This window comes from Alexandromys fortis, unplaced genomic scaffold (genome assembly GCF_014885135.2).
Source record: "Alexandromys fortis isolate MF-2015 unplaced genomic scaffold, M_Fortis_MF-2015_v1.1 scaffold_210, whole genome shotgun sequence".
NCBI classification, from domain to species: Eukaryota; Metazoa; Chordata; class Mammalia; order Rodentia; family Cricetidae; genus Alexandromys; species Alexandromys fortis.
The window spans coordinates 52,219-71,603 of record NW_026068101.1 but is presented as its reverse complement, the minus strand read 5'-3'; the positions used below and the strand labels follow the sequence as shown (position 1 = coordinate 71,603).

The window sequence follows — 19,385 nt, the reverse complement described above, 5'->3', positions numbered from 1 at the left end:
TAAGAAATGAGGAGTAATAGCAGGCAATCCTGTATTCCTAATGACAGTCTTGAAATGATAGATTCAATGTCTTTCCTGGTCACACACAGGCAGTGTGTATGTGACGAGGATGTCCTTCCTGCTTGTGTGTGACGAGGAAGGACATTAATCACAACTAATCGGTAATAATCATTTGGACCAGAATAGTCCTTAAACAACTCTGTTGTCTTTGCAGTTGTTAAAGCCGTACTTGTCTGTAGTCAAAACACAGATTACATGAACAGCAGTAGAAAAGGGAAAAGTCGTTATTGTTGTAGTTTTTGTCCCAGTGCCCTCAGATGCCATTGAAAGCTGCAACAGATAACAAATAACTTCTGGTTCATAAAAGATGTAGTGAGAAAAGCTTGGCATAAACTGACATAACAAAAATCCCATTTTACTGTAGAATTGTATAGGAAAATGGAGTGCATGGTGGAGAATAGAGTACATGTAGAACCCGACCTGGAAGAAGGGTGAGTGTCTGAACTTTCAGCTGACAGCCCTGCTCTCTAGGGCCGTCCCTATTCAAACCACCACATAATGTTTGCTCTCTGTTTCTAGATTGATTCCAGAACAGTGTTCTGTAGCATACTTCTCAAATGGGTTAGCAATAATCTAGTATAAGAAGAAGTTTGTTTTATTTCATAGTATTCCTTGTCACATTTTTACTGTTTAGAATCACATGAATTATGGAACTGCATTCAAGTTTAAAAAGTGTGTGTAAGCACATATTGAAGAAAAGGCAGTTTAGTTCGCAAACTTTGTATAAATGTATAGATATAACACAATTCAAGTTTAGTAATTATATGTCGCCAATTAACAGTAAACAATTCTCCAGCCTTACTGTAATGATTAAATTGATGAAGTATTTTTACCATAAACATGTTATTTAGTTTCTAAGCTAATCAATTATGATTGACATTGATTGCAGACAGTATGTTTAAATATTAGTTGTATATCTCAAAATTGGGTGAATGAAATCAGTTTCAAGTATATTTCAGGGATCTGCCTCCCTCTCGTTCTCCAATGCTAGGTTTATAAGTGCTGCCTATCATGTCTTGTTTTTTGTCTTTTTATCCCCACCTTCTTATAGGTTTGGGTGTGCGTTCATCTGTGCACCACATGTGTTCAGTGTCTAAGGAAGCCAGAAGGGGCTAGAGCCACAGATGATTGTGAGCCACCATGTGGGTTTGAGATTTGATCTTGGGTCCTCTGAAAAAACAGCTAGTGCTCTTAACCACTGAGCCATCTTTCCAGCCCCATGTCTAGCTTTTTAAGAGTATGTTATGGTGATCAAATTTAGGTCCTTAAATGTCTGTGATAGGTACTTCACCAGCTGAGCTATCTCCCCAACCCTGGACTTCTTTTTCTTTATCCTTCAATTTTCTGCAGTTTGAAAATAATACATGTAAGTATAGTTTATTTTAAATCTGAATGTGTGTACATGTATGTGTGAAAGATAAATAAATGTAGGAGGTGTTTCAAATGTAGAGGTCAGAGGAGAACCTTAGTTGTCCCCACCTTGTTTGAGTCAGGGTCTCTTGTTGTTCACCCCTGCATACTCCAGTCTGCCTTCTGAGCTTCTGTAGATCGACCCATCTCTGCTTCGCTTGTAGCTGTGGGAGTACTGGGATTACAGCCCAGGTATACATGTGTTCTAGGGACTTGCATAGCAAGGATATTCCCACAGAGCCATCTCCCTAGCCCAGTATGCAGAAAGGCCTATGCATATGAAATGAGGCTGAGATAGTTGTGATAAATGTTTAGGAATGATCATAGCATTGTGCATTCCAAGGTGTATAAAATGATTAGAACTTTGTAAAACTGTCGAGTCCTACAAATATCTTTTTGCTCACTGTAATTTCTCTGATTGCTGTATTGCAGCTGTTGAAAGTGGACAGATAGATGTTCTGAAGCTGTTGCTTCAACATGGAGCAAATGTCAATGGATTCCATTCTATGTGTGGATGGAATTCCTTGCACCAGGCTTCTTTCCAGGTAATCTCCGAATTTATTTTTTTCATTTCCATGTAAATTGTATGTCTTACCCTTTTTATAGCAGCAGTTCTATACAGTTCTTGCTCTTACTTGCCTATGGTTTGTAATGATTTGTACAGCACAGAAAGGCAGTCTAAATACTAATGACCATTCTAAATAAGCGAGCTGCTGCAGGACCAGAGCTGCTTTGGTCTGTAGGATTATCTAAATTTAAAATGTTGGCCACATAGTTATGAAGTGATCAGAATCTGGGATAAGGAAAAATGGTATATTTTATTATAATTACATGTTTAGAAGGCATGTTTATTACTGCTTAAGTTAGTAATCTAATTTTATATGACTTTAAGGGTTAATATTGCTAGAGATCAGTTTTTAGTATGTTTATACTTAATGGGTTGTGCAGAAGTGTAGGGTAATCTTGATTAGTCATGCCTTTTCTATCCATTTTATCAAGACACTGCATTTTTTCTTAAAGTTTTTCTTTACTGAGAAGATAAGAAAAGTAAAATACAACAAGAAAGATTTTTTTTTTAATATAAAATATGTATCTGTGCTTCAGGGAAATGCTGAGATTATAAAACTGCTTCTTAAAAATGGAGCAGACAGAGAATGCCAGGACGACTTTGGAATCACACCCCTGTTTGTGGCTGCTCAGTATGGGAAGCTAGAGAGCTTGAACATTCTTATGTCGTCTGGTAAGAGCCATCAGCCTTTGTGCTAGGAAGAGCAAGTTTTTAAGCGGTATTCCTGGAAAGAATGGTTCTTGAAATAGGTGATGAAATTTATGTGAGCTGCAGATAAAAGTGTATACAGTTGATGTCAGTCCTGGTTATTATTAAGTATGTTACCAGCAATGACACACATCCTTCTTACTGATCTACATAGGAATATGGTGGTCCTGAGCAGGCGTCTTGCAGTTCAGTGGCTTTCTAGGTACACATCTACTCTAGGGTTAGTTTATTAGATGGTCATTTTGTGTGTTAAGCCTTTGAGTTGTATGTTTTGTGTGGCATATATCTTCCCCAAACTCACTTGCTCACTCCCCCCCCCCGTGTGTGTTTGTGTATGTGTGTGTATGCGTATGTGTGTACACTTAATGTACATGGGAATGTGGAGGTCAGAGTTCAGTATTAATGTCTTTATTAGTCACTCTGTCCCTTGTTTCTGAGAAAGGTTCTCTCACTAAGCCTACAGCTCACTGATCCGGCAGAATAACCAGCTAAACGATTCTGTGACTACTTAGACATGCAGCCTTGCCAGAGTAAGCAGTGTTACCATGCCATTATTTTTGTGACATCTTCAGACCAGAGGGGTTCACCATATAGAACGGCTTTAAAAGTCTTTCAGGGTGCATTCTCTGGCAGAGCTAACCTGAGAAGCCATTGGTAGTCAGAGGAGGGACTTGTCACCAGATTTTCTGACTGGTCTACATAGTCACTTCCTGAACAGCCAGGACTACCTAGAGAGACCCTGTGTCAAAAACAAAACAAAACGAACAAACAGAAAAATAAACCCTCCAAATAGACCAAAGCCTAACAAAAAACAGGGCATATATTTCTTATTTCTAGTTTTTCCTTATACATCTTTACATAAAGTCAAGATAGGAAGTGAAGAAGTGAACCTTCATGAAGTTGGAGGTGAAGGTGTCTGAGAAATTATGAACTTGCATCTTACTTCTTGAAATGATACATTTTACATTAAGAACTTCAGACTCTGGGTGTTAAATACTGACTAGAGATCTAGAAACTAATATTTTTTTTGGCACAATCAGGACATGTTTATTCTTGTATTTCTTTGTTTTTAATTTTCTTCTCTCTAAACTTATAAATAGCAATTTTTGTATAATTAAAATGTATGAAGGTCTGTTTATAATGTAACTATGATCTTACTTCTAATCATGACCATTAGTGTCTGTTACTTTTTATATTTTTTCAATTGTAGTCTTAGAGGAGCTGATTTCTTATTACTAATGATACTTTGAAGTTGTCACTCAAACTAGAAGGTTAATTTGTTTTTTTTTGTTTGTTTTTGTTTTTTAAAAGCAGGTTTTGCCATTGACTTCCTCTTTTCTCAGTGATTGTATTTATGTCTCTCTGAAGCTGACAGCAGATGATGCACCAAAGTCATGACAATTCTAGTTGGCTAGCACGTTCACAATTCATGAAGGTTCAACACCGACTTTAATTTACCCTGTGTAGCTTGTTTAAGATGTACTTATGTAAGATTATTTTGAGTAAGATAGTCAGTTTTCCCCTATGTTTATAGTATTGATACTGAGATATATTAGAGAAATTTAAAAACTAGCTTTATCATGTGATAGTATAAGTCTTAGTAGATTTAATGTATTATTTGCTGGTGATAAGATTAGGGTAACCTGCTATTTTCATAAGTTTCATAAGTAAGGTCATTTTTAGCCATTCCAAATCTTTGTTTGTATGCTTTTTATTTATGGAAACAGGATCTTCCTATGTAGTTTTGGCTGTCCTGAAACTCATTATGTTGACCAAGCTGACCTTTAACTCACAGAAAACTGCTGCCTCTGCCTCCTCCCAAGCACTGGGCTTGAAGGCGTGCACCACTGTGTCTGACTGCCTTTTCAAATCTGAATATAGTAGTATGAAAATAACAAAAGTTTTATTTTACAATCTGCTCAGATCCATTAAAAATATTGTTCCCATTTATTGTTGGTTTTACTATACAATACTCACAAAGGAACAAAAGTAGTAATAAGACTAATTAATATAGTTTTAGTCATAGATCCCATGTATTTCAGTCATATCTACTGGTAAAGTCCCTCTTAAATCTTAGTCTAAAATCAGTTGGTGACATCCATAAGTGTCATAATTTATGCTTCCCTAGGAGTTATCTTTAATGTTATTTATATTTATTCTTATTTTTTTTTTAAGACAGGCTAGCCTCCAACTTGTAATGCTCTTTTCTCAGACTCCCAAGAACTGGAATTGTGGCCTTTATCACTACATCTGGCTTTCTTTCCTTTAAAAATCTTTATACTTTGGGACTTGAGAGATGGCTCAGTGGTTAAGAGCATGTGCTGCCCTTGCAGAAGGGTGGGATTCAGGTCCTGCATCCATGTTAGGTAGGCTCACTGTTTATGAACTCCAGCTCCAGAGGGATCCGATGCACCCTTCTGGCCTTCATAGATACTTGCATGCACATGCACAGATATGTGTACACACACACAAACACACACACACACACATACACAAATCATGAATACACATTGAAACAAATCTTTAAAAGCTATCTGTACTTTGAAACCAAAGTATTTGTTGGAAGAGGGATTTGAATAAATAGCCTTCACGGAATGTGGATTTTTTTTTTTGGTCTAAAAGTGAATTCTAAAATATGAATGATCATTTCTGCTCTTACTGATGGAGACTGAAAACAATTTAAATGATTGTCAACAGGTTAGTAAAATACATATATTTTCTCCAACAGCATCCACTAAGGGGGAAGCTGCTGTACTATGAAAGCTTTTTGTGGCAGTTTGAAATTTGTGTTATCGTATTTTTTAAAACACTTATATGGATTATTGTTTAATATTTTGTTTTGTATTAGGTGCAAATATCAATTGTCAAGCCTTGGACAAAGCTACTCCATTGTTTATTGCTGCACAAGAGGGTCATATAAAATGTGTGGAACTTTTGCTGTCTGGTGGGGCAGATCCTGATCTTTACTGCAATGAAGACAATTGGCAGTTGCCTATTCATGCTGCTGCACAAATGGGCCATACAAAGTAAGTGCTCAAAGTGGAATAATGCTCTCCGAATTAAAAGCAAATTAAGGGTAGATCTGAGTCACACCTTTATCTCCAGGAAATTCCTTGGTCCTTCCTTTCTGTAACCAATTTGAGGGATGCCTAGATTTCCTCCTCATCTCCCCATGTTGATTTCTTCTCAACTCCTCTAAAGTTTTCATTTTCCCACTTTGAGGAAGACTGAGTAGAGATGGAGTGGGTACTGGATCTTCCTCAGGATTTCCTCGGCTAATGGCAGTCCTTTCCCTTTACCCCACACATCTTCAGCTAGCGGTCTGATGGCCTCGCTAATATTTACTATCTCCCTGTGTGACGAGTAGTCCATCCCATCCTAAACCGTTTGATTAGATTCATTACCTACTCTCACCTCCAGGCTGCTATTGTCTCCTGCTTCTGGAACTCTTTCTTTGCTAAACGTCCCTAGAAAATTTTTAGCATATTTTTGAGAGAGTATATTGGGGAGTATGGAAATGTTAGAAGTTAGTGACCTGGTTATGTCAATAAGAATAAGGCTTCCTTCCAGAAATCAGTATGGACAGATTTAAAAATCATGTTTACAATCTTTAGGGTCATAATTGTACAGTAGTACTTTCTATAGCCATCATTACTGTTGTTCACTTAAAAATAACAGAATGGTCATTATCTTTGGACAGTAGGAAGGTGGAGGCCTTACAGAGCTCTGAAAGCCTTGTGACACGATGCTTTTGCTAGCTCATCTTTAAAACTTAGACACATTTATTATGTTTAAGAGGTGTCATGTTGATTCTTTTAATAAAATACTTGGTTTCAACATTTGATATTTCTTCTACTTGCTTTTTAGAATTTATTACCAGTTCTTTGGGACTTCCATACATGTTTTGAACACTTTCACACTCCACCAACTTTTCCCAGGTCTACACCCAGTTTTGTGTTCATTACAAAAAATGGTTAGATCCATTTTCTCTCATTGTTCGTGATTTATTTAGCGAAATCTTTTAACAGTTATTTAACAGCTTTAAATAATTTGATACCAAAACTCTCATAGGAATTTGTCCTTAATTGTGCCCAATTTTGAGAATTCTCTTGTCACTGATTTCATCCCAACTTGCTTTTAAAGATGGTCCATCTGTGGTTTTAGTTATCCCCCAGTGTTATTTTAGGTTTGCTTGTGGCAGGAAAAGCAGCTACTTCTTTATTGATATAACTCAGATGTTAATTGCATTTTTTCTGAGCATGTAATATTTTACTATGAATTTTAATTTCTTCTGATTAAAAATGTAATTTCTCATTTCATTGCCACTCACCATCTTTAAAAATTCTTACTACTGGGCCAGGCGGTGGCAATGCACACCTTTAATCCCAGCACTTGAGGCAGAGGCAGGTGGATCTCTGTGAGTTCAAGGCCAGACTGTTCTACCAGAGCTAGTTCCAGGACAGCTAGGACTATTACATAGAAAAACCCTGTCTTGGAAAACCAAACAACAACAAAAAAATTCTTACTAACGGGGAATAAAACCAATTAGTGTTTAAGAAGGAAAATACTTCATTTTATTTTTTGTTATTATTTGTTTGTTTGTGAAACAACCTTGCAAGGTAGCTCTGACTCCTGGAACTTGTTATGCAGCTGTGACAGGCCTTGAACTCATGACTATACTGTTTTAGCCTCTGACTGCTGACTTATAGGTATGTGTTATCACAACTGGTCATTATATAATCCCCAGTGCTGGGAATTGAACCCAGTGCCTCCAGCATAGTAGGCAGACATTCTGTCTCTGGGCAATATCCCAGCTACTTCATATTTAATGTAATAAGTATTAAAATGATTTATTAGGTCCTGAAATACCAAACATAAAATTGGATTTGGGAGCATAGGTAATGATGGTGCTAAGACAAATAATAGTGAACAAGGACAAGAGACAAATCTCCTATAGTAAATATTCCTCCTGTTTGTGTATTTGAAGGATCTTGGACTTGTTAATACCGCTTACTAACCGGGCTTGTGACACTGGTGCAGACAAAGTGAGCCCTGTTTACTCAGCAGTGTTTTAAGGACAGGAAGAGTGCGTGGAAACATTCCTGCAGAATGGTTACAGCCCAGATGCACAGATGTGCTTGGTCTTTGGATTCAGCTTCCCTCTGTGCACAGCTTTCCAAAAGGAGTAAGTATGTTCGTTACATTTTGCTTCTCTTTAATTCCCAACTGACTTTTCTTCTAGTGAAACTTGGTGTCTCCGTTAGTACTAAGTTTCTAACCTAGAAAAGGCCTGCTTCAGGATATGTTGTTCAATCTAGCAGAAGTGAGGTTGATAATGCCAGGTTATTTACCTTCTCTTTTTGGACCTGCATTATACTTTTAGTGTAACATTGTTAGGAAATACTTTTAATATATTAATATAAATGCTTAGGCCTACTCTGATGTCTTTGAAATGATTCAAGAATCAAAAAATGGAACTTTTATCAAGTAAAGCAGTAACTGCTTCAGGTTTTTTAACTATAAACCTTTTAATTAATTAATCAATTTATTTATTTCTTATTTTATGAGACTTACAATAAAACCTTGTTTTTTAGATACTATAACATTAACGTATTTGTTATGCAGCATTTTTAAGTGTACATCATAATAAATATATTTTAAAAGTCATACATTTCATTTTTATACTCCACTACAGTTCTGTGAAGTAGAATAAATGAAGAGTTAATGCTGCTGTTCAAGTGTTTGACCAATAATTTGACCTTGGGACCACAGTGGACTTGAGTAGCTGAGGGTAATTGCTGAGGGTTTTACAGTAGACCTTAGTAGGTGAGGGTGGTTGCTGACACCTTTAATCCCAGCACTCTGGGGCAAAGGAAGGTGAACCCCTTTAAGTTCAAGGCCAGCCTTGTCTCCACGTGGAGAGTTTCAGTACACCCAGGGCGAGAGAGAGAGAGAGGAAGAGAGAGAGAGAGAGAGAGAGAGAGAGAGAGAGAGAGAGAGAGAGAGAGAGAGACTGACTTTGTCTTGAATAAACCAAAACAAACAACAACAACAAAAACACATTAAGATTATGGGGTATGGAGATAGCTCAGTGAGTAAATGTGAGGACTTGAGTTCAATTCACAGAGTCCACATTAAAATACTGGGTGTAGTGGTGTGTGCTTTTAATTCCAGCGATAGGGAGCAGGAGACTGAAGGATTCCTGAGTGTCACTGGCCAGCTAGTCTAGCTTGATAGGTAAGTTTCTGATCAGTGGAAGACTCTCACCTCAAAGTAAATGGATGGCCTTCCTGAGGAAAATACCCAAGGTTGTCTGTCTTGTGGCCTCTACATGGACAGACACGCATGTGCAATAATAAGACTATAAGAAAAGCCATATAATGTAATACTTGTGCTCCATTAAAAATACAAATCAGTTGTGTAGATAGATGCTATTTTTTAAAGGCCTAACCATTCATTTGTTACTCTTTTTTTTAAAAACATTTATTTATTATGTATACAACATTCTGCCTCCGTGTATGCCCGCATGCCAGAAGAGGGTGCCAGATCTCATTACAGATGGTTGTGAGCTAACGTGTGTTTGCTGGGAATTGAACTCAGGACCTCTGGAAGAGCAGCCAGTGCTCTTAACCACTGAGCCATCTCTCCAGCCCTCATTTGTTTGCTACTCTTAATGACACATTTTTATTACTTTTTTTATGTAGATGGGTGTTTTGCCTGCATGTAAGCCTATGCATTGCATTCACAAAATGTGTGCAGAGGTCAGAAAAGGGAACTGGATCATTGTTCGCTCCTATGCTGGGAATCGAACCTGGGTCCTCTAGATTAGCAGCCAGTCCTCTTAACTGCTGAGCCATCTCTCTGGCCCAATGCTCTTACTTTTGACTGGTCTGAGACTTAGAAGTAGAAATTCTCAGCTGGGCAGTGGTGGCTCACGCCTTTAATCCCAACACTCAGAAGGCAGAGGCAGGCAGATCTCTGTGAGTTCGAGGCCAGCTTGGTCTACAAGAGGTAGTTTCAGGACAGGCTCCAAAGCTATAGAGAAACACTCTCTCTCTCTCTCTCTCTCTCTCTCTCTCTCTCTCTCTCTCTCTCTCTCTCACACACACACACACACACACACACACACACCTTTCCTCCTCATCTCTATCTGCTTTGTCAGTCATAGTGAGAAGACACTAGGACCTCGTTGAGAGACTCTANTATATCTCCCCAAAATAAGTTTACATTAATTGCCAGTTCCCTTCATTTCCTTTCCATCCCCCCAACTTTCCCACTGATAATCATCACCTACTTGATTCGTAGCTTTAATATGAGAAGCATAATCAGTATAGCAAATAACAAAGGAAGTTTTCTAACTTTGTACACCTACAGGTAGAACAGTGTGTGTAGTTGGCAGCATTTGCAGTTACAGCATCATGCAAACTCTCAGTGAAGACAGCCTACATCTCTTGACAATCTGTTACTGGCTTCTTTCATTCTCTTGGCCAAAAGTTTAGCATATTCTGCAGTCTCCCCTTACTGTCTTAGTGTGTTGTTCCTTCAGAGCAATAGGTTGGCATTTATGTTGTGGGACACTTGGATAACAAAAGCCTAAATCATGGGGGCTTTGGTCCTGGGTTTCTTAGATTTTTTTATTTATGGCTTTTTGACAACAAATTGGTGACACCATCTTTGAAAGATTGAATAGTTTTCAGATACTACTTGTTCTTTTGTGCCTTGACCACTAAGGAATGGTAATATCTCTCAGTTCAGGAATATCACTTTAGTATCCACAATACATCACTAACAGATTGGTGCTTTCTATCCCCAGTTCTCCTTGTAACCCCACCCCTGACTCCTGTGGCCATAGATGCTTCATTTTAATGCTGCAGAAGTGACTACAAGCACACTACAAATTTTATTGACTTTCTTGAACTCATTGTTATGGATAGCTAGCTGTGATATAACTTAAGTCTGTCCAAACGTTTTCACTGTCCCAGACAGACGACTATATAAAAACACTTGTCACCAAGTCTGACAACCTGAGTTTTCTTTCATGTAGGTACCATATTTTTGTCTATTCTAAACTTGTAACACCATAGTGGTGAAAAATGGCCATCAAATAAGGTTTTTACTGGGCTTTAGCCTTTAAATCTCTCTCTTGCTCAGATGACTCACTTGCTCAAATTGTTCACCGTTTAGGTGATGAGCTGTCTCTGTATGTCACACTTGATTCTTGGTGTTTGTGTCTGCAGGACAGACTTTTTCTCCCGCTAGGATCTGAAGAGCTTCCCAAATTTGTCATCAGGGCTTGAGATAGAGAGAAATATGTATTTTAAGAGAAATATATAGATTTGCCCATATTATTTATATTTTAACCTGTGGTTACCTGACTAGGAGGATTTGCTATGCTCAAATGACATGCAAAGATCAAGGTCATATAGAGCACTAAGGTTGCTTTCATCTCTGAGCATGCCTTTGTGTTTGAGAGCTTTACAGTAACTGTCCCAGATGCTCAGAGAGTGCTGACACCATTCTGTGATTCTTCAGCATATTTCACACTTGCTCTTTTCCTTCGGAATGGTACTTTTGATGGAAAGGGAGGGCATATAGTAGCACTGGCCATAAGCCTTTTGAGAGTTTGCTCTTTCTTCATTTAACACAGACTGTGTGAATACAGTAATTGGGAGAAGTTTGGGGCTTGCTTATTAAGCATATTATATAGTATACAAATTGAGAGAAAATACATTGGGGGAAAGTAATTTTATAGATAAACTTGGAACACGTAAGGTTAAGCAGTGTTCTGGGAATTTTTCTTGTGGCCTTATAGGGGAATGAATGGATCTACAAATGTTTGAAGAATCTGGAAACTTAGGATAAGTTTATATTAACAATAAATGTCATTGTTCTTGTACTTACAGACTTTTAAGGAATTTTATACTTTTATTTATTATACTTCCCTCAAATTAATGATTGGCTCTATTACTTTAATTTTAAAGGTGCTTCTGAAAAATGTTTAGAGATTGATGAACATTGAGTGTATAATTTGCTTAAAAATAACTTCATTCTGTACCTTGATTTTTCCAGGCTTGTATATACTATAAGCTATTTTCAGTTGTTTTTTTATTAAAAGAAAAATATCATTAGATAATTGTTTTCTTTCTGAGACAGGGTCTCAATATGTATGCCTGGCTTTTGGAATTTGCCAAGTAGACCAGGCTGGCTGTAAGTCACAAAGATCCACCTGCCTCTGCCTCTCAAGTGTTAAGATTAAAGGTATATGGTACCACACTTGTCAAGTTTTATTTGTTTTAAGAAGTAGTTGTTCTCACATGACTTTAGATATTTTGCATTTATTTAATATAAAAATCCTATTCTTTTCTAGAGTCTGTATTATAATTATTGAAAACATTTCAACGTTTATAGTTTTATAAATAATATAATGCCAAGTTCAAATGGAGAATAACTTTATTCCTATATACCTTCTTTTTCAGTTATGTTCCCAGTGAACAGATATGTTTATTATTCTTTGTTAAACTTAGCATTATAACATTATTAAAATATGATCATGTAACTCAAAATTGCAGTTTTTGATGACTGTATCATGTTATGCTTATTTCCTGATTCTTTGTTGTTGAATATTTAGTTTGTTTCTAAAATCTGCTATAAAGAATATTGCTAATAAATTTCTACAAATGGATTACAATTTACTTTGAATTTTATCTTTTGGACAAATTTCTTACTGAATAAGAAGTCTGAAATTTTTAATGCTTAGATTTCCTCTATATTTATTTACATAAGCCTATTTAAATGTGTATAAATATATTTACCTACATGAATGTATTTATTACATATGTAGCAGTTTGTTTGTTTGTTTATTTATTTTCATAAATGCCACATAGTCGCGGAGAGTAAAGCAACTCAGAGTCACACAGCTAGGTGGCTCCAGAGTCTGTGTTCTCTTTGTAGTCCTACCTGTTTTGATGATCTTGTGAAGTGGCTCTTTCAAATGAGGATCACACCTGCTTTCAGGCAATTTCAGTGTAAATGTTAGTATTCAATGATCTTTTTTAACACTAAGTTTAACAGGCAAAAATGATACATGTTTATTCCCTAGAAGTACAACTATGTTCATTGGAAAAGCTTTCCTGTGTGATAGGTATGGTACATGACCACGTCCAAAACAGTGGAAATTGGCTATGGCTACATAACATGGAGGTTTCTAGAATGAATTAATCTTTGAGGTATTACCATTTTATTAACTTTAAAAAAATAGTAGGAGAAATACTTACTTGAGAAAAACATTATAGCTTGATAAAAGGTTTCTTTGTCAAGATATTTTTAAAATCTTATAGTTGACAGCATAACAGCATGTCGGGATTGAGACAGAAACGTTTTCTTTCTCGTCACCTCATTTCACTCATTGCACGAAGCCACTGGGTGTCCAACTACCGTTCTTGTTCACAGTTGTAACTACTATTAACGACTTCTTAGGAACTGTTTGTTGTATAGAAGTCTAACTTTTAAACTTGTTTGTTCCTATTTCATTTTACTCTTCGGTGAAGCTGTGACTTCTCTGGAATTGTGAATATTCTATTGAAGTATGGAGCCCAGTTAAATGAACTTCACTTGGCATACTGCCTGAAGTATGAGATGTTTTCAATGTTTTGCTGCTTTTTGAAGAAAGTTTGCCTATTGGCTCCTTGGAATCATACATCTGAATTTATAAGTTACGCAGTTAAAGCACAAACAAAATATAAAGAGTGGTTGCCACATCTCCTGCTTGCTGGATTTGACCCATTGACTCTGCTGTGCAGCAGCTCTTGGTAAGAGATCTTTCCACTTGTCCTTCCCCATTGGTAGTGAGTCTGCCTCAAACATGCCATCAGGTCTTGAGATCTCTGCCCTAGGAGGAGGGTAGGGGTGTATGTGTGTGTGTGTGTGTGTGTGTGTGTGTGTGTGTGTGTGTGTGTGCGCGCGTGCGCGCGCGCCTGGGTACTGCCGTAGCTGTGCTGTGTGAGAGTATTGACTGCTACAGCTATGCTGGGGTGAAAGAGCTGAGGGCTACAAACAATGGAAATTGATCTTAAAGCACAAAATTCTGTAAGAAGTGACTACAAATAATTAGGAGAGGTATAGCTTCCAGGGTGCTTTCCTGGAACATTTCTTCTATTCTTGACCACTCATTCTGCCCCTCTTTTTATGCTGGAGACAAGAGTCTTAGTAGCCTGGACTAGTCTTGACTTTGTGGTCCTCCTATGTAAACTTTCCAAGTGCTGTGATTTTAGACAGTGCTACCATGCTTAACTTTCTTATGCCTCTCTTAATGCGTCTGTGACAGAATAGTTCTACCCTGTAGCAGCTTGTCTTCTGAAATTTGTCTTCCTCACCACATACTGTTTTTCAAAGTATCTGAAGCTATATCTTACTTCGTTCTCATTGTTTCTCAGGTTAGTTGTTCATAAGAGATTGTATGTATGTTGAATCATGATTCTGTGGTGACAGGATTGTTTCTACCCACCTACAGCCTTAGCAAAAGTTGTCTGGGATAGGTACCTGTAGTATATATAACGTGTGAACAAAACTCTTAGCCTGATAAGTCAATTGAGAAAATAGAACAAAGTCTCCAGCTGAATAGAGATCATGTTTTTTTGTAGAGTTGTAGTGAAACATCTTTTAGCCTTGCAAGAGTTAGTTTCAGGAATTGAACTGAAGTCATTGGATTTGACAATAGGCTCTTTAACCTGCTGAGCCCGGTCTCTGAAGAACATTCCCTATTTGTAAGAAGAGTTTGCATTTCTTTGGGCTCTACTTTCTACCCATGGCTTCTCATTATGTGAAAAAGGAGCCTTTATGTGATAGTATCTCACGTTCTCATTATCACTACCTGGAATTGTGGAATGCTCATCAGGTTTTGTGCTTAGAACTGTCATTGCTCTCTGACACTCTCTTTCTGACCATGTGCTAGTGAAGAGAAACTGCTCTCTAGTTGGTGGTTTGGGGAGAAAAGTCATTGAAAGTGAGGAAAACCTTCTGATCCCACTTTGCTAATAACAGATTGAATTTCTGATTGTACTATCAACAGATTATTAAAAAAATTCATTGTTGCCTGTCAAATGCACATGGTTGCTATTCCCTTCATTATTCTGTATTAATTTGTACTAAACTATTTTAAAGAAATATAAAAATTACTAAAAATTCATCGAGATATCTCTAATTAAAATTTGCATATGTTTGTCATAAGTACTCACCCTCCCCACAAGCATTTTAGTGAGGTAGGAAATACTTTGAGTGCCAGTTATATCTAGTAATTAGCAAAGTTATGTAAATGCCACTGATGTCTCCCTGAATCTCCCACTAGCACTCCTCTGGGGCTAGCTGGCAGCAGATGCCGCTCACTGCTTTAAATCTCACAGAACACACTGGGTAGCTTGGACAGCTCTGACAGTCAGTTCCCCTTTATCCTGAACTCAGGTGGTGCCTGTCTCCAGGACATCCACTTTTTCCTCAGCCACTTTCTTGATGTTCTTCACCTAAAACCATTAAGTGACTCCATCTGAATAGCCCAGTCATTTCAACCTTCACATCCTAGAGTTCCCAGGGTGTCCTGTGTGCGACTCAAATCTCTGTTCTTGACCATTTTCCTCTAACTACTTCACACATTCACGGGAATGAAATAGTTCTATGACTTAAGGTCAGTAGCTTTCATCTATTCCCAAATGGGAGTTTATGACAACTTTTCTTGTTCCTTCTTACTCCTAAATTAGCAAAACCTTCGAAAGAAAAAGGGGTAAGATTTGCCTGCTATCTTTTGTTCTCTGGCCAACTAGAGAGTATGAAATATTGAATGTAGTCTCAAGGTTCTACAAAATATACTATCCTTTTCCCCATGTATAAGTAGCTAAGATTTTTGTGGCAATAAATTCTTGGGCGTGTACTCTATTTATTCGATTTGTTGAAATGGGAAAATGTTAAGAACTCAATAAACAATCTAATTATTTAATTATTTAGTTTAGCTTTCTTAATTGAAAAATGCCAGTTCATATATTTTACTACTTTATATTCATTAGAAAGAAGTCCAGTGGAAACTTTCACTTTGGAAATGAATTTCTTTTTTTTTTAAATATTTATTTATTTATGATGTATACAATATTCTGTCTGTGTGTATGCCTGCAGGCCAGAAGAGGGCACCAGACCCCATTACAGATGGTTGTGAGCCACCATGTGGTTGCTGGGAATTGAACTCAGGACCTTTGGAAGAGTAGGCAATGCTCTTAACCACTGAGCCATCTCTCCAGGCCCGAAATGAATTTCTTTTATTTGTTTGTTTGTTTATTTATTTATTTACTTTTGTTTTTCCTGACAGGGTTTCTCAGTATCTATGGAGCCAGTCATGGAACTCACTCTGTAGACCAGACTGGCCTCGAACTCACAGAGATCCACCTGTCTCTGCCCCCCAAGGGCTTAAAGGCACGCATCACCACCACCTGGCAGATATGAAAATTCTTAATGTACTCAAATTTTGTTCACTAATCTTTTATTGAAATGGTAAAGCCAGTTTTTATACTGAATATGATAAATGTTTTGCCTTCTTGCATCAAGTTTATATTCAAAGAACTATTGCAAGAGAAAAATTTTCTGTAAAGATTCTGATATATCAAAACAGATTTTGTTGTTTATTAATAGCACATGTAAGTCTGTTGCTTGACTTAAGCACTCTTAAAAATGTATCTGAGTAATTAATTGCCTGTTGCATTGTAATCTATGGAGTAGAAATATTTCCCAATAATGAATGCAAAACTAAGTCCCTCCCTCCATATTTTAGTGGGAGAAGAATGGAAAGTGAATGCCAGCTGCACAGTCTGCTGTTGGACTGTTCCTGACTTAGGATCCCACAGCTGCACTGTAGAATGCAGTGGTCAGTGCAGGCAATACAGATGCAGTTTCAGTGGCATTGTCAGTATTGTGAGATACACTCACCACTGCATTAACTAAAGCTGTGCACAGATTTACTTCTATGTGTGCTCAGATAACTATAAAAATGACTTTGTGTTGGGTCTAGTGAGACCTAGAGCGTATTAAGGTAGAAAAGGAACAGTTAAAATGGAAATAAGGAACCAGATTCAAGTCACCTTTGTTTTAGTTCTCACATGCCAAGGAGAGTGTTGGAGTATGTTTTGTCATTTTTTATTTCCTGATAAGTCTTCATTTTACTGAAACTGGGAACTAAAAAGTTTTTTTCAAGGCAACTGTGCTGTTTTCAGTTTTTTCTTATATGTTTGTGTATCTAAGAGTTAAGGGAGGTGACTCAGCCTTTGCCTACAAGCCTGATGATTGGGACCCACATGTCAGGAGAGATCCAGCTCCCCCAAGCTATCATACACAGACACACACAAGTTTTTTAAATTGGAAAGCGATTTTTATACTCTGTTCTGTCATTTCATCTATACTTTCAAATACAGAAAACAAGTTGTTTTGAGACGAGTTTGGAGTATTATTTTGTTTCTTTACCTTCTTTGTGTTTATGTTTGTGTGGGGTGTATTAATTAGTGTGCATGTGTTTGAGGAGGGCTCTCTGTCCACCTTCCTTTTCTCAGTGTGCTTTCTGAGGAACTTTACTTTTAGTCTCCTGTTTTTGTCCTCTCTTCAGTTGCTCCCTATTGGATGTCTGCAGAAATTGAACTTGAGAAGAATTTATTTTGTATTAATTGAATAAAAGGAAATAAAAGGAGGACATGACTGCTCCTAAGGAATTGAGGGTCTAATAAGGAAATAGAAGGGAGAGCAGAGGCCCAGGTAGAGTTATCTGTGAGACTCCATACTGGACATAACCAGCTGACTGAACTGAGCCATTTAAGTGTGGGGAAGTGGGAGGGAGAAGTAGAAAGAGGGGGAAACCAGGAGCCAAGAGGTCAGTGTAACAAAAATAGCTGAGTTATATGGTGAAGAGAAACTAGAGGAAGAGACATAACCCTGTCACAGGGCTGGAAAGTTTAGGGTATGTGGAGTGCTATACCAGCCAGGATGTCTCTTTAACAGGTGACTGCAATACTGAGAGACTGGCAGACAGTCTGCTTTGATATGTTAAATAGGCACCTAGGTTAGACATGTCTGGGTTGACACCTAACAGTAATGCAGCAGACCTGTTTTTCTTCAAAGGGCGTGAGGCTGTCTTAGTTGAGACTTATATAAGTAATTTTGTTAGGTTCACTGAATTTCATGTGTGTAATGATGTGAAAACTCCTGGAAGATACAGTACTGAAGTTTTCATGTTCTATTAATAATCAGTATTTAATATATTGTAGACTTTTGTTTGTTTGTTTTGTTTTTCCGAGACAGGGTTTCTCTGTATAGCTTTGGAGCCTGTCCTGGAACTCTCTTTGTAGACCAGACTGGCCACGAACTCAGAGATGTGCCTTCTTCTACTTCCCTAGTGCTGGGATTAAAGGTGTGTGCCACCACCTCCCAGCCTATATTGTAGACTTTTAAAAGTGTGTTTATTCTTCTCTTCTTGAATATTATTTCTATAAAGTCTGCAGAAATAGTTACACATTATTTAAGATATCTAGGGCTTAAAGAATTTTGACAATTAAGTAGCGGAGGTGTTTTAGAAATTGGAACTTACTTTGAATTATTGTTCTATTCCTTAGTTTTCAAATATCTCTAACACTTGCGGAAGGTTCTTGTTGTCAAACTGGTAGGGAATCCTGTGTTTCGAAAGAAGAAGAGAAGAGAGACTATTATTGTGGAACTGATATTTCTGTTCTTAAAGCTGAATGTTGGATCACCCTTTAGGACTGAATCTTTAATGAGGAAAGTTCTTAGAAGAGCTGCACACTCCTGGGAATGCTGTGGGGGTTGGGGCTGGAGCATTGGGGAGCTATCGTTCCTGTATATTCAGCTTAGTGGTGAATGGAAATATTTGAGCTTTATCCTTTTATATGTTTCTGTGCCTTTAGGGATGGCAGAACTACATTTGGCAAGAGAGCTTAGGTGGGAGGAGGTAATGGGAAGCTCACCCAAGACACTAGTGCTTTTTCCAATGGGGAAGAAAGTGCCTGCTCTTCATGAGGGTAGAGATGCCTCGTGAGGCCCTTAGAGAACTGCACCCAGAGTCTAGTCCATTTCTAGGAGTACCCTAGATTATTAATGCCTATTGAACTGGCCCCAGTTTTATGAATACTTTCTGTGGTCTTGTTTTTGTTCATCTTCATCATTAAATTCTTTTTTGTTGCTTATCAGCATTTTATTGCTAATATTAAGACTATGAATGACAACAGGAGAGAGAAATGTGATAACTTGCATTAGTCCTAAGACCTTTATAACTTGCAAGTACACACACTAATAACGTGCATTCGTATGTCGTAAAACACCCTCTACTTAGAACATAGTAAGGAATTATACTGAAATTTGTTTGGTGAGGTTGTTCTTTTAAACTGACAAAACCTCTCAGCTGTCAAACTGCATCAGAGATCTTTGAGAAGGATAAAATTTTACTTAAGAAAAAAAAGAGAGCCGGGCGGTGGTGGCACACGCCTTTAATCCCAGCACTTGGGAGGCAGAGGCAGGCGGATCTCTGTGAGTTCGAGACCAGCCTGGTCTACAGAGCTAGTTCCAGGACAGGCTCCAAAGCTACAGAGAAACCCTGTCTCGAAAA

General features: G+C 37.7%; 1 protein-coding gene across 1 annotated transcript in view; it reads left to right on the top strand.

Annotated features, from left to right (window-relative positions):
- The window catches only part of Asb3 (ankyrin repeat and SOCS box containing 3), a 114,877-nt gene that overhangs the window by 44,665 nt on the left and 50,827 nt on the right, over positions 1-19,385 (top strand). Inside the window, 5 exon segments of the mRNA XM_050123882.1 lie at positions 1,903-2,015; positions 2,575-2,710; positions 5,595-5,772; positions 7,734-7,931; positions 13,294-13,554. Of these exon segments, the coding sequence (XP_049979839.1) occupies positions 1,903-2,015; positions 2,575-2,710; positions 5,595-5,772; positions 7,734-7,931; positions 13,294-13,554 (886 nt within the window).